The sequence below is a fragment of the Scyliorhinus torazame genome, chromosome 28 (assembly GCF_047496885.1).
Source record: "Scyliorhinus torazame isolate Kashiwa2021f chromosome 28, sScyTor2.1, whole genome shotgun sequence".
NCBI classification, from domain to species: Eukaryota; Metazoa; Chordata; class Chondrichthyes; order Carcharhiniformes; family Scyliorhinidae; genus Scyliorhinus; species Scyliorhinus torazame.
The window spans coordinates 28,109,261-28,125,479 of record NC_092734.1 but is presented as its reverse complement, the minus strand read 5'-3'; the positions used below and the strand labels follow the sequence as shown (position 1 = coordinate 28,125,479).

Here is a 16,219-nt window from a genome sequence, read left to right as displayed (position 1 = left end):
ATAGTGACCCGGGGCCGGGATCGAACCTGGGTCATCAGTGCTGTGAGGCAGCAGTGCTAACCACTGCGCCACCGTGCTGACAATGTCCTGTTTATTTTAATGCACGTTGCATTCCAGGTTGCTGCATAGGTGCACTTACACACCTTAAAGGGAATCTTACTGTCAAAGCCCTCCACGAGCTTAAAGACGACAATTAGGTCAGTTGTCAGCTTTCTCGGTTTTCTTACATAATGCTGTAGACATTGAACGTTGGTCAGTGCAGACTTTTCTAATGGTTGTAACCGTTAGGTGTTGTTGTGAATCTCTTCACTTGCACCTTCTCCAGGCCCTCTCTAACTTTCTGGTTCTTTACACCACTGCGGACGACTGCCACCAATCATTCGCATCCTCCTGCTGTTCTCCCTCCACTCAGCTCCTCCTTTCCCGGGACTTATTTGAGCACCAATTTTGGGAGATGGCCAGGCCTTCCTCTTCAGGCTTGCATCACATTCATGCCACCTGTTCTGTATTTGTGCCTCGCGGTTGAACGACGTTTCCCACTTGCCACATGTGCCACCCTCGAGAACTACTGCAAGAGTTGCATGTGAGGTTCTTAAGCAGAGATATAGTTGCATTGGAAGAGTTCCACGAAGGTTTACTACTCTGATGCCGAGGATGAAGGCATTATCTTGAGGGGAAAGGTTGAGCAGGTTGGGCCTATACACATTGGTGTTGAGAAGACTGAGAAGTGGGTCGGAATTCCCTGGCCGTTGGGATTCCCTGATCCCCGCTTGCTACGCACCCCTGCCCATGGGTCTTCCAGTGACGTTGGGTGGCTTCAATGGGAAATCCCAATGACAAGCAGCGGGAGTAGAGAATCCCACTGTCTGCGAACACCGCACCACCAAGAAACACGCGGCTGGGGAAGCAGAAAATCCAGCCCTATTCAAACATGGAAGATTCTGAGCGGATTTGATAGGGTAGATGCTGAGAGGACAATCATCTTCATCATCTTCATTAGTGTCACAAGTAGGCCTACATTCACACCGCAATGAAGTTACTGTGAAAAGCCCCTAGTCGCCAGATTCCGGCGCCTGTTCGGGAACATGTAGGGAGAATTCAGAATGTCCAATTCACCTAACAAGCCTTTCAGGACTTGTGGGAGGAAACCGGAGCACCCGGAGGAAACCCACGCACGACACGGGGAGAACGTGCAGACTCTACACAGACAGTGACCCAAGTGGGAATCGAACCTGGGACCCTGGTGCTGTGAAGCAACTCTGCTAACCACTGTGCTACCGTGCCACCCGTCAGAGATGTTACCTCTTGTGATGGAATCTCGAACTAGGGGGATCAGTTAATGGGATGTGGGCTTCGCTGGCTAGGCCCAGCATTTATTACCCAACCCTAATTGCCCTCGATAAGGTGGTGGTGAGCTGCCTTCTTGAACCGCTGCAGTCCATGTGGTGTAGGTACATCCATAGTGCTGTCAGGGAGTGAGTTCCAGGATTTTGGCACAATTACATTGAAAGAACGACGATATACTCCTAATCAGGGTGGTGAGTGACGCGGAGGAGAACTTGGAGGTGGTGGTGTTCCCGTGTGTATGCTGCCCTTGTCCTTCAAGGTGGTAGAGGTCGTGGGTTTGGAAGGCGCTGCCTATGGAGCTTTGGTGAGTTGCCGCAGTGCATCTTGTAGATGGTACACACGGCTGCCATTTGTGTGCCGATGGTGGAGGGACTGCATGTTTATAAATAAGGGGCTGAATTCTTCCACCCCGCCCGCCGCAAGAATGCCACGGGCTATGGGTGGCATGTGGCGCAGTGGATAGCACTGGGACTGTGGCGCTGAGGACCCGGGATCGAATCCCGGTCCTGGGCCACTGTCCGTGTTGAGTTTGCACATTCTCCCCATGCCTACCTGGGTTTCACCCCCACAACCCAAAGATGTGCAGGGTAGGTGGATTGGCCGCACTAAATGGCCCCTTAATTGGAAAAAAATAATTGGCTACTATTAAAAAAAAGAACGCCACGGGCGAGACGCGGACAACTGACCTCGGGCGGGATTCTCCGGTCGCCGGGCAGACTCGGCCAGAGAATCTTGCCCAACGAGTCACCCTTTTAAGACAGAGATAAGGAGGAATTTCTTCTCTGAGAAGAGAATGAGTGTTTGGAATTATCTTCCCCAGATGCAATGGAGGCTGGGCCATTGAATATATTCTAGGCTGAGTTGGGTAGTAATTTTTTTTATTTTTATATAAATTTAGAGTACCCAATTAATTTTTTCCAATTAAGGGGCAATTTAGCGTGGCCAATCCACCTACCCTTGCACGTCTTTGGGTTGTGGGGGTGAAACCCACGCAGACACGGGGAGAATGTGCAAACTCCACACGGACAGTGACCCAGAGCCGGGATCGAACCTGTGACCTCGGCGCTGTGAGGCAGCAGTGCTAACCCACTGCGCCACCGTGCTGCCCCGTTATTTTCGATTGACAAGGGGTTCAAGGGTTTTGGCGGGGAGGGGTGTAGCCATCGGGGAGGGGTGTAGCCATCTGGGATGGCCACGTCCCGGTTACAAAATGGACACTTCAAAGAATGCAGGGAAAATTGGACAATACTAAGAAACGAGCAGGTGCAAGGTCTGTCAGTTGATTAGAACCTTAAGCTCTCAGGCAGGACAGAAACTGTTAAGCAATCTACATACTAATGAGCCATCTCCGGGGACAAAAGGGAAACGTTTAGTTACACAATGTTAAGGCAGACACCCCGGCGCTTGAAGAGACTGAGACAAAGCAGACCAACGGTCACCTAGGACATGCCCAGCAATCAGGGAACCACCCCTCCATTGGAGGAAGATCGATACGAATTTTTGGGAAAGACCCAATTAATTGAGGCCAAGTTCAAGGCCCGCCCAAAAGCGCGTGAAGCCCTTTTTAGTATAAAAGGTATTCCCCAAGGGAGAATCTTTCTTCTTTGGCCTTGGCTCTCAGCGAAGAGAGACCCGCCGAGTCGCTGCATCAGACCAAGTAAGTTCCAAGTCAACGCATGCTACGAGATAGACGCTCCTAGTTGCTACCCTGTAAACAGCTCAACCCAGCAGCCTCAGAACCGAGCAACGGCCATTGTTCCTCTGACTGAGTGGGCACCCGAAGCTAAGTATAGGCTTTAGTAATAGTGGTAGTTTAGTTTGTAGAGTTTATGGATGAGTAGATTTGACTGTTTGTAAATAAATGAGCATTGCTTTTGAACTTACTAACTGGTGTATCGAGTCATTGATCAGTATTCGGTTCTGAGCCTTGTGGCGGTGTCGAAAGATACCTGGTGACTCTTGAGCAAACGTGATTAAATAGAGCCAAATTAAGCAACAGCCAAAGTTAGCAACAGGGGGCAGGTAAGAAAGTGGAGTTAAGATCACAATCAGATCAGTAATGATCTTATTGGCTGCCGCAGCAAGCTGAAGGGCCGAATGGCCCACTCCTGTTCCTCTTTCTTGTTTTCTAAAGTCCTTCACTGCCTTCAACTGGAGTTAGCTCTGCAGATTGGCCCTGGATTCGTCCCCAAATCATCTGAGCCCTCCCGAAAGAAAACAAACCCCAACGCTGTGCTGTTTAGCACAGGGCTAAATCGCTGGCTTTGAAAGCAGACCAAGGCAGGCCAGCAGCACAGTTCAATTCCCGTAACAGCCTCCCCGAACAGGCGCCGGAATGTGGCGACTAGGGGCTTTTCACAGTAACTTCACTTGAAGCCTACTTGTGACAATAAGTGATTTTCATTTCATAAGCAGTCCTTGAGTTGGACGGCTCTCGAAACGATGAGTGGCCTCAGCTTGTCAAAATCAAAGAGAGTAACCTTTAAACTAGAAATCTTACAATATACAGGGTAGCACTGGGTTGCTCCCTGGGAAACCATCACAAGACATGAGTCCCTATCTGAAAAAGACAGACAGTGGAATGTGGTACTGACACTTAACACACTCATTTCAAAAACAGTCTTGGTCTTTATTTATTCTGGGGATGTCGTCATTGCTGGCAAGGCCAGTATTTATTACACATCGCTAATTGCCCTTGAGGAGGTGCTGGTTCTTGACCCAGCGACAGTGAAGGAATGGCAACACAATTCCAAGTTAGGATGGTGTCTGGATTGGAGGGGCATTTGGAGGTGGTGGTTTTCCCATGTATCCACTGCCTTTTCTCATCTGGCTGATGTAGGGATGTTCAGGAAGCTCTGCCAAAGATAACTTGCTTATCAAGTAATTTGGCAACAGTGACCTCTAGGCTTTCAAGGTCCTTTAGGAATCGCACGTGGAGTTTATTTTGACCCATTCTGATGCTGAAGATGGGGTTTGTCACAAGGAACTGATTAGTGACCTCCAGTGTTTCCCATTCGATGATCTAAAGGATGTTTGCTGATAGATCTTGCTCAAGAAGGGTGCTCCAAGATGGAAAGCAGGCAGTAGGTGTGCTGAACAGGTCATCAGGTAAGTGAGGCGTAACTTTAGCTCCATTCAACATGTACTATATTGTCATGGGAATGGCGCTTTAAGAAATGTTTGGCTGCTCATTTACTGCAGTGATGTCAGAGTGTGGGTGGAGCTGAGCTCTGGTTCTGCTTTTTAGTTTCACTTTGAGAAAAGCTTGGCAGTGTCTGTCTTTTTGTTTTTGTTTTTCAGTGTGTTGCAGCTGAAGTCAGAAAAAGCAGCTGTACTGTTGAGCTCTCTGCCATGAAGGACTATCTCTTGATGATTCGGTGAATTCAGAATTATAAATGTTTTCAGTATTGAATGTAATCCCTGATGTGCTTCTGTTTAAAGGTTTGTTAAGTCTTCTGGGTGTTAAAAGGACAGCATACAGATTACTTAAGTGTTGTATTCTTTGGGGGGTGTATTTGATTTACTGGTTGCTAAGATGTTCATAGTTTGTTTTAGAAAGGTTAACTTGAGTTCATAGAATGAACATTGTTTCGTTTTAAAAAAATACTTCTCCATTTCTGCTGTACCACACCTGTAGAGTGGGCCGTGTGCTTCCCATACCACAATCTAGTAAAAGTTGTGGGTCAGGTGAACTCCAGGATACACTTTGGGGTTCTCTAAACCCTGGCCCATAACGATGTCATCTCAATAAAACAACTTGCACACACCAAACTATCTGATTTAATAAACTTTATTGTCACAAGTAGGCTTACATTAACACTGCAATGAAGTTACTGTGAAAAGCCCCCAGTCGCCACATTCGAGTACCTGTTAGGGTACACAGAGGGAGAATTCAGAATGTCCAAATTACTGAACAGAATGTCTTTCGGGACTTGTGAGAGGAAACCGGAGCACCCAGAGGAAACCCACATAGACACGGAGAGAACGTGCAGACTCCGCACAGACGGTGACCCAAGCCGGGAATCGAACCTGGGACCCTGGTGCTGTGAAGCAACAGTGCTAACCACTGTGCTACCGTGCCGCCCATACTCACCAACAAAAACTCCCTATCCGTAAACCTAATTATGAACTTCTCCATCACAGCCTCAAACTGCTCTTTATATTTCTTTGCTCGTTTGCACGTTTCTGTAAAGTGATTTACCCCTTTATCATTGAGATCCCATTCCTTTAAAGTATGGGTCCTGTTCTCGAGGATTATTCCTCTCTTTTTCAAACACCTTTCCAAGATTTTAGTTTTGACGGCTGACTGAATCCCAAGTCTTTAGTGGAATGCGCAAAAAGAGGCCTTGGGCCTAAGAGGCCCGTACCCCACATCAGCCTTCCTTCCACCTTACTTTGTTTGACCCCCATCAGCAAATTCCATTTCTCCCTTGTGCATCTTCCCTGAGATTAATAGATTTTTGTTGGATAAAGGGTTCAAAGAGATATTCAGCATCCATGCTATTTGCCTCATTGTGGCGGCGAGTTCCATATTTTGTCTTATCAATTAATTTTTTTAAATATAAATTTAGAGCACCCAATTATTTTTTTCCAATTAAGGGGCAATTTAGCGTGGCCAATTCACCTATCCTGTACATCTTTGGGCTGTGGGGGTGAGGCCCGCGCAGACACGGGGAGAATGTGCAAACTCCACACGGACAGTGACCTGGGGCCGGGATCGAACCCGTGTCCTTGGCTCCGTCAGACAGCAGTGCTAACCACTACGCCACTCAATTTGTTTTTCATTCTTATGGCTCTCATTATAAAACCAAGCTCCTTCTAAGTAATGGAGTATTTAGCATGTTTACTGCACTCAAATAAAGAGTTGGTTTCGATTTTTATGCACCTTCTACAACCCTTGTAGATTTTCCATGTCAGCCCAGGATTTGTGATTATGTTTATTTTTAATGCCATTCTCACTGAGGATAGAAGCAACATGACCTCGATATCATCTATTCCTGTGTATTGTCTATTTTAAAGCATTGCTTTTATTTTGTTCTGTCATGTGATGCGGGCAAGGCCAGCATTTCTTCCCCATCCCCAATTGCCCGAGAATTGAGTAACTTAATAGGCCATTCACAGGAATGGTAGTCAATAGTCAACCACATTGCTGTGGGTCTGGAGTCTCATGTAGGCCAGGCCAGGTAAGGACGGCAGATTTCCTTCCCCAAAGGGCATTAGTGAACCAGATGGGTTTCTGGGTCACCGTTACGAGACTGGCTTCCCATTCCAGGGGCAAAATCTCCCCCAACGGCGCGATGTCTGCCGACTGGCGCCAAAAACGGCGCCAATCAGACGGGCATCGCGCTGGCCCAAAGGTGCGGAATGCTCCGCATCTTTGGGGGCCGAGCCCCAACATTGAGGGGCTAGGCCGGCGCCGGAGGGATTTCTGCCCCGCCAGCTGGCGGAAATGGTGTTTATTGCCCCGCCAGCTGGCGGAAATGGCGTTTGGTGCCCCGCCAGCTGGCGTGGAAATGCGGCGCATGCAAGGGAGCGTCAGCGGCCGTCGACAGTTTCCCGCGCATGCGCAGTGGGGAGAGTCTCTTCCGCCTCCGCCATGGTCGAGGCCGTGGTGGAGGCAGAATGGAAAGAGTGCCCCCACGGCACAGGCCCGCCCGCGGATCGGTGGGCCCCGATCGCGGGCCAGGCCACCGTGGGGGCACCCCCCGGGGTCAGATCACCCCGCGCCCCCCCCAGGACCCCGGAGCCCGTCCACGCCGCCTGGTCCCACCGGTAAATACCAGCTTTGATTTACGCCGGCGGGACAGGCAATTTCTGGGCAGGACTTCAGCCCATCCGGGCCGGAGGATTGAGCGGGGGGTCCCGCCAACCGGTGCGGCCCGATTCCCGCCCCCGCCCAATCTCCGGTACCGGAGACTTCGGCCGGGGGGGGGGCGGGATTCACGGCGGCCAACGGCCATTCTCCGACCCGGCGGGGGTTCGGAGAATGACGCCCCAGATCTTTATTAATTGAATTCAAATTCCACCCGCTTCTGCGTTGGGATGATTTTAAAATAGAATTTACAGTGCAGAAGGAGGCCATTCGGCCCATCGATTCTGCACCGGCCCTTGGAAAGGGCATCCTAATTAAACCCACATCTCCACCCTGTCCCATAACCCAGTAACCCACCTAACCTTTTCTGGAAACTAAGGGGCAATTTAGCCTAATCCACCTAACCTGCACGTCTTTAGACTGTGGGAGGAAACCGGAGCACCCGGAGGAAACCCACGCAGACACGAGGAGGATGTGCAGACTCCGCACAGACAGTGACCCAAGCCGGGAATCGAACTTGGGACACTGGAGCTGTGAAGCAACTGTGCTAACCACTGTTAACGTTTTCCCGCAGAGCACCAGACTGGGTCTCTGAATTGCTGGACCATTGACCATCATGCCCCTCTGCTCACTAGCTAATGACACTGAGCGCGAGTAATTTTGAAAAATATATTACTGGTATTTATTGTTCCAGGAAACAGGGTAGGCCATTCAGCCCCTCGAGCCTACTCTCCCATTCAGTTGGATTGTGGCTGTTCTGTACCTCAGTTCCATTTGCACATCCTTGCTCCGTGTCCTTTGACGCCTTTACCCATAGAAACCTACTGATCTCGCGCCGGAACGCTCCAAATGCCCCAGAATCCAGTACCTCCACCGCAGGGGAGCATTCCAGAGTTTAACCTTCTTTAATAAACTCCGTGAAAATTTATTTATAGAATTCCCTCACAAAATATAAAGGTTGGTGTTCGTGATTGTTCGTGAAATCAGTCAGGAAAGTTGAGTGCAGATCTTGCAGTTGGCTCTTGCACGTGTCCAGAGTTTCCCCAGTATTTGGGCAGGATTTGCTGGACGAAAAGGAACAACCCTCGGGTTTAAGTGGCGATGGGGGGGGGGGAATTATAACAAAGAGCAATCCAGCACAGGAACAGGCCCTTCGGCCCTCCAAGCCTGTACCGGCCATGATACCCCCCTTGGCCAAAACCCTCAGCACTTCCTTGTGCCGTATCCCTCTATACCCATCCTCTCCATGTGTTTGTCAAGATGCCTTTGAAATGAAAAATGAAAATCGCTTATTGTCACGAGTAGGCTTCAAATGAAGTTAATGTGAAAAGCCACTAGTCGCCACATTCCGGCGCCTTTTGAACGCCATTAATGTATCTACTTCCACAAAAAGTTTCTATACCCTGGTGCGCTGTTTGAGCAGGAGTTGGTTCTTACACCCTCGAAACACGGGGAGAATTGGCTGTGGGCACAGGAAGCTAATTGCAGAGTGCACCTTAGACAAAGAAAAACCGCCACAAGAATATTTCCTTTACTTACACTGAGTTCTTTGTTGATCAAGCTCAGGAGGACATCTGTGCAGATCAGCACCCCGCTTCGTCCGATCCCAGCGCTGCAGTGGACAACGATTGGTCCCCGGCGGTGCACCTCCCTCATGTACAGAATGAAACGCACAAGCTCGTCCGATGAGTTTGGCGTGTCGTGATCAGGCCATGTAATAAATTTTAGGTGTTTGACAAAATGTACTTCTCCCGTCTGAAATGCATAAAAACATACTGAAATCAAACTTTGGGCTAAACTATTAGGCATAATTACAGAGTGGCGTTTGATGTCCCCACACTCCACCCCCACCCCCCCCCCGCTCCCCCCATTCTGACCTTCGCCCTTTCTATGACATAATCCAGGCACCGACCGCCCTTAGGTACTGCACCTAAGGACCCTTCCTTGACAGTGAGTCTGGTAGCAATTCATTTTGGAAGAATATCTCAGTCTCCCCCTTCCCTGGCATTCGCCCGGGAGAATTTTGAAAGCTGTCCCACTGAAAAACATTCATGACCAGGAACACGTGCAGATTTCATATAGTCGGGCAGCACAGTGGCGCCGTGGTTAGCACTGTTGCCTCACAGCACCGAGGACCTGGGTTCAATCCCGGCCCCGAGTCACTGTCCGTGTGGAGTTTGCACATTCGCCCCGTGTCTGCGTTGGTCTCATCCCCACAACCCAAAGGTGTGCAGGGTCGGTGGATTGGCCAGGCGAAATTGCCCCTTAATTGGGAAAAAAAAAGAATTGGGTACTCTAAATTTAAAAAAAAGATTTCATATATTTGAGTGTCACATTGTTATCCCACTGTCATAGAATTATAGAATCCCTTCAGTGCAGAGGGAGGCCATTTGGCCCATTGAGTCTGCACTGGCCCTCCGAAAGAGCACCCTACCTAGGCCCAATTCCCCACCCTCTCTCTAAAACCCCACCGAGGGGCAATTAAACATGGCCAATCCACCTAACCTGCACATCTTTGGACTGTGGGAGGAAACCGGAGCACCCGGAGGAAACCCACGCGCACTCGGGGAGAACGTGCAAACTCCAAGCAGACAGTCACACGAGGGTGGAATCAAACCCGGGTCACTGGCAGCAGTGCTAACCACTGTGCCACCCGGCAAATTGCTCAGCCAGTATTAACACTTAATTCTCTGTTCCTTCATCTGCGTTTACTGAATCTCCTGGACACGGCGCACAGAACAGAACTGGACAAGGAGGATTCGGAGCCAATAGCTCATTTTCCAATTGCTTATCCATATAATGGATTAAAAAAAACAGGGATTCCTAGCAAGCCATAGAATCTTACAGCACAGGAGGCCATTCGGTCCATTATACTGGTGCCAGTTCTTAGGTAAAGCTATTCAACTGTTCCTACTTGTCCCCCTTGACTTGTAAATTCATTCCCTCAATTCTCTTTTGAATGTTGCTGTTGAATCTGCTTCCTAACCAGATCACCGTGAGATTCAGGTCACTGCATGGAGAAAGTTTCCTTATGTCCTCTTTGGTTCTACCGCCAATCACCTTAAGCGTTGCCTCGTTCCTGCAACCAGGAACAGTTTCTCCTCGTTTGACCTCTCAAAATTGTTCATGATCTTGAACACCCAAGGCACACAGAAAAACTGACCGTGAGATTTAATAGAGGTGTAGCAAGACTTGTCTACCACGTAAAACTAAAATGTAAATCGGGGGAAAGAAATATAGTCCGCTATTATTCTCCTTTTCTGTTTTATTCCTTACCTCGCTGTCTGTCATCTTCAAGGCACTTATTTCGAAAGAATCCAACAGCTGGTGATTTTCCAACATGAGGTGATACTTGTTGACTCTGATTGGTTTGTACATTCTGTCAGGCCAGTACCTGTGACACTTGACCTTTCCCCGCTCGTGCTCACGGGTCATCATGGCGATGACATCAGCTTTGTTTTCCCAGATCATTTGCCAAAAGTCGTTTGTGGTGCCAGGCAGCGGTCCTTGGCAGGCGATGTATAAATACTCCTCGGAGCCAAAGGGCATCCTAATGTAACTTGCGTTGATGTAGCCGTGGCCCTCAATACGAACACGGGTTTTGTCATCTGAGGTTGTGGAAACAAATACATTTCACAATGGCAGTGGTTCAGCTCATTGATTTTTGTACAGAAAATACAGCTACAGTCGCAGGTTCATCCAGACATAGGAACAGCGTCTTCCCCACAGCTACTAGACTCCTCAACGACTCCCCCTCGGACTGATCTGTTCCCTGTAAGAACACTATTCACGACACCCTATGCTGCTCTTGCTCATGTATTTGCTTTGTTTGGCCCCTTGTTCCGCACTGTAACCAATCACTGTTTGTCGATGTACCATTTGTCAATGTACTCTGTCGATTATTCATTTTGTCTACTATGTACGTACTGTGTACGTTCCCTCGGCCGCAGAAAAATGCTTCTCACTGTAGGGACATTTAAGCGACTCTTAGACAAGCACATGGACAGCAGTAAATTGAAGGGGTGTAGGTTAGGTTGACCTTAGATTAGGATAAATGGTCGGCACAACATCGTGGGCCGAAGGGCCTGTACTGCGCTGTACTGTTCTATGTTCTATGTACTCAGGTGCATGTGACCATAAATCAAATCAAATCATTCCTCCTCTCTTCATCTCATCCTCTCAGCATATCCTTCCATTCCTTTCTTCCTCATGTATTTATAGAGCTGTCCCTTCAATACATCTATGCTATTCCCCTTAACTAGGCCTTACAGTAGTGAGTTCCACGTTACAACAACTCTCTTGGTAAAAACGTTTTTCCTGAATTCCTGATTGGGTTTATTAGTGATTTTAGTTTTGATCTTCCACATAAGGGGAAGCACCTTCTCTGCTCAAGTCTCCTGGCATTCTCCAAGTCTTCTATCAGATTACACCTCAGAATTCTCTTTCTCTACAGGAAAGCCCCTGAGCCAATTCCAATCTTTCCTGCTGGGATTCAAAGTGGAGTTCGGCAACTTTCGATTTGACCAATCGCCTCCATCCCAAATCTCCCACACCCTTCATTTTTTTAATATGCCGTACGGGCAATTCTCAATGCAAAACATCCCCTCTCCCTCTCACACCAGGCCACCTGTTGTTTGTTCTTAAAGCTGTTACCTTTTGTTGCAGTTTCTCCAGCTCGAACACATTCTCCCTCCCTTCAGTTCTGATGAAGAGTCGAAGGACTCGAACCGTTAACTCCGTTTCTCTCCTGTTAGATGCTGGCAGACCTGCTGAGTTTCCCCAGCGTCCTCTGTTCTTGTATCAATCTTTCCTGATGGGTATATCTTCTGGCGTCATCCTATTAAATCATCTTTACAGCGTGGGGCTGCCCCACAATGGGAAACCCCATTGACCCGCCGGCTAACGCAGAATCCCGCCGGAGGGTTGAGGCTGAAAAGTGGTGGGGCGGAGGATACAGCCCCAGAACCATGAACAGTAATCTGAAGGGGTGGCACAGTGCTTAGCACTGCTGCCTCACAACGCCAGGGCCCCAGGTTCAATTCCGGCCATGGGTGACTGTGTGTGGAGTTTGCACGTTCTCCCCGTGTCTGCGTGGGTTTGTTTTGGTGCTCCGGGTTCTTCCCACCGTCCAAAGATTAGGTGGATTGGCCATACAAAATTGCCCCTTAGTGTCCAAAGGTTAAGTGGGGGTAGACGGAGAGGGCAGAGCCGAGGTGGGGTTCTCTTTCAAATGGGTGGTACAGACTTGATGGGCCGAAAGGCCTCGTTCTACACGGTAGGGATTCTCTGAGTGTGGTCTAACCCAAGTTAGACACACCTGCACCTTCTCTGTTTTTCGTCGTGATTCCTCTAGCAATTAGCCTCAGTTCATGGTTTACTCTTTTTGAAACAATTCATTAACTGCGCTGCTACTTTTAGAGGGCACAATTGGGTGGATGCAGAGATCGTGTAGAGTTACAGGGCTGGATCAGGCTAGGAAGGGATTTGAATAAAAGGCAGAGAATTTTAAAATTAAGTCATTTGCTGCCAGAGAGTCAATACAGATCAGTGGTGTAAATTCTTGGAGCAGAAACTGTCATATATTCAGCCAGAGACATGTAGAATTAGGACTGCACAAGTTGTTAAACATGGACCTTTTATTGCCTCTTCCCAGCAGACTCCCTCTGCTGGTACATGCATGTATAGCCTCAAGAGAGCAAAATATACACTGCAACTTTTCATGCACCATAAATGGGCACAGGGATGACGGGTGAATGGGACTTAGTGGGAGTTCGGATACAGGTTGTGCCTTCTTCCATTTAGAATCATAGAATCTACAGTGCAGAAGGAGGCTATTCGGCCCATCGGGTCTGCACCGGCTCTTGGAAAGAGCACCTTACTTAAGCCCACATCTCCAACCTTTCCCCGTAACCCAGTACCCTCCCCCTAACCTAAGGGCAATTTAGTATGGCCAATCCACCTAACCTGCACATCTTTGGACTGTGGGAGGAAACCGGAACACCCGGAGGAAACCCACGCAGACACAGGGTGAACGTGCAGACTCTGCACAGACAGCGACCCAAGCCGGGAATCGAGCCTGGGACCCTGCCGCTGTGAAGCAACTGTGCTAACCACTGTGCTACCGTGTCGCCCATTGGCTGCAAAGAAACTTAGGAATTGGTACATGAGACAAAAAGCAAGACCCATCTCCTCTGCCTTCTACCATCTGGTAGTGATAAGGTATGATGATAATGGAGTTGTTAACTAATCATAGCAATTCATCTCAATCAATTAGTCTTATGCAGACTCATACATGAGTCAAGGAAGACCCCAGTGGTGGAGAGCTTTAGGAACCATAAGGTTTTCATTTTCATAGCATCTTTCACCACCTCCGGATATCTCAAAGTGCTTTACAACCATTGAAGTACTTTTGAGTATAACGTGAGAAACATGGCAGAATATTTGTGCACAGCAAGCTCCCACAAGCAGCAATAAGATAATGTCTAGGTAACCTGCCTTTTAGTGATGTTGACTGAGGGATACATATGCTACGACCCGGGGATAGTTAACCTCCCTCCTCTTCTGTTCAAGTAATGAAAGGGCAAAAGGTTTGATGTCTCGTCTGAAAATTGGCAACAATGGCAATGCAGCACTCTCTCAGTACTGCACTCCAGAGTGCTAGGCTTGATTTGTGTTCTCAAGTCCTGTTAGTATGACTTGGACCCACAACCTTTGAACTGTGGCAAGAATGTGACCAACTGGGCCACAAAGTCCGGAAGTCACCTGATTGTTCCCAGCAAGCTACGCTTACCTCACACGTCTTTTCTCAAATTAGTCATACACTGGTCCCCAAAATTTTATTTTCTGATAGAAGTCGTATCTAAACTCTATTTGAGCACACCAATGCTTCTCTCCGGAGTCTGTTTCTGAACAGTTACAGCATGTCATTTTAAGCACAGAGTTTTTATAAGCCTTTCTCCTCTGTAATAGTTTTACTGGTGTCTGTTGAGGGTTCTGACCACGTGTGAGCTTTGGGAGGGCTTTTCCAGTCTGCAAGAGGGTGACCTGTAAGCAGTGCCTGTTTTACTGGAGATCCTGTTTTCATTGTTATTACTGTACAATTGTTTTACTGAGTTGTTGTTATTGTCAAACTTTGTTACTTGTTCATATGAAGAAGCTCCTTCTCTTAAATAACGCATTCGACTATCTCCTTTGAGGTCTCAAGTTACCCCACTTACTTTGACCACTCATTCGCTGGGCTATTTGGTTGCATTTGACGGTGCAAGGAGTGGCAACAAATATACTGTGCGCTGCTACTGGACATCAGAGAGGCCTCGCAACTTTCAGAGTGCAAACACTGACGTCCTGACGTACACTACTTTGAACGCCAAGTAAGCAACGGGCGTGAATTTTGGCCAGCCCCCCCCCCCCCCACTAATTCCAAATGAATGACATTTTACAACTGTGTTTTTAGGCTGAAAGGGCGTCAGTTCGATCCGCGATGACTTCAAAGAGGAGGCCACACTTCAACAGCTAAAATGGATTGATTCAGCAGATCGTAACATGAAACCAATCCAAACTCAGTTAGATCCATTAAATCTACAGCTTCTTAGCATAACTTAATCAGGCTTTTTAAATACCGTATTACTTTTAAAAACGATTTACCTGATCGAAATGATACTTTAAAAAAATGTGCTTACATTTTTTATTTTGTAAAGTTAATTAATTCTCCTAAAAATGTGATGTTCCAACCCCTTTTTAAAATAAATGTGATTTTCCAATGCCTTGGATTTTCATCGGTTTCCATAGCTCGTAATTCCCGGAACAGGTCACTAGTCTGTCGTCGGGTACTTCTAGCTTGAGGGGCGCCACTCCATACAATGTGTGGCTGACAGCAGTCTCTCCCACTCTTACCGCCCGCCATTGGCAAATTTGGAAGGATTTTGAAGGTTGACACTGAACCTGTTTGGCCGCAGTATGAACGCGTCTTCCTCGGCCGTCAGGTCCTGGAGTGGGACTCAAACTCACAGCGTCCAGCTCAAAGGCAGGGGCGCTACCCACTGCATCACTAGACCTCCCTTTTAACTAGAACAGTATTTTTTCCCCTTTTGTTGTGCGGTACTGCAAACTGCGGGCCCATTTCTCCTGCACCAGCCTGTGACTGGGCCTCGCAATAATCAAGCTGCCTCTCTCAAGGCAATTCACATCATTGGGATGGTGTACGGAAGTCCGTGAGGAGATTATTTGATGTCGGCGGCACAGACTGAGATATCTGCGCCACAGATCAATTTTGAATTTACACACCTTCCCACGTCTTAATATGCACTGCATGTATTTTCCACTTTATCTGAATCTTGATATCCCTCGATTTGAAAATTTGAGAACAAGTCAAAGAAACAGAATTTGCATTCGTATAGCGCCTTTCGCATCCTTGGGCCACCCCGATACATCTCACAGCCCATTGAAGTGTCGCGGCTGCCCGCCATGTAGGAAGCACAGCAGCCAATTGGCGCACGGTAAGATCCCATGAGCAGCAACAAAATAGATGACCGGATAATCTGGATGTCGGTTGAGTGGGGAATTTTAGGGTTGGGCAGAGGGAGGGTTCCCCTAAGTGCTGCTGTGGGATCTTTGACATGCAGTTGAGTCGGCATGGGTCACCCTTCCACCTGAAAGACTCCATAGCTGGAGCTGTAAGGGTTTCCCGAGGACTCCACGTGTCGACCTAATCTTACTGACCGTTTATCATTGGCAGGATAAACGGTGACCACCGCGTGACAAGGATTCCCAGTTTATGAGGGTGTTCGTCCCAGTGAATGTACTTACAGGGAACGATGTCTCTATATCTGTTCTTTTCCCTGTTTTCCGGAACTTTTCCCACCATACAGTCATCAACGGGTTTCAAATGCTCCAATGCCTTGAAGAGAGAGGAAGAGATGTGAGGGACGGCAACGCAATAACTCACTAAATGTTAAATGGTTAATTATTCAAAAAGTGAATCAGTCACATATGTGTTTTTGGAGTAACTGATTGGCCCTGATTTTTGCAATCACTGGCCAAGTGATGCTCTTGTCGCTGAAT

At 48.1% G+C, this 16,219-nt stretch overlaps 1 protein-coding gene across 4 annotated transcripts in view; it reads right to left on the bottom strand.

Annotated features, from left to right (window-relative positions):
- ptpn20 (protein tyrosine phosphatase non-receptor type 20) overlaps positions 1 to 16,219 on the bottom strand; it is a 402,784-nt gene that overhangs the window by 14,065 nt on the left and 372,500 nt on the right. For all 4 annotated transcript variants that reach the window (XM_072491743.1, XM_072491746.1, XM_072491744.1 and 1 more), the window contains 3 exons: positions 15,965 to 16,055; positions 10,436 to 10,767; positions 8,699 to 8,914 (listed from right to left, as the gene is read on the bottom strand). In XM_072491743.1, coding sequence (XP_072347844.1) covers positions 8,699 to 8,914; positions 10,436 to 10,767; positions 15,965 to 16,055 — 639 coding nt within the window. The remainder of the gene's footprint in view (positions 1 to 8,698; positions 8,915 to 10,435; positions 10,768 to 15,964; positions 16,056 to 16,219) is intronic.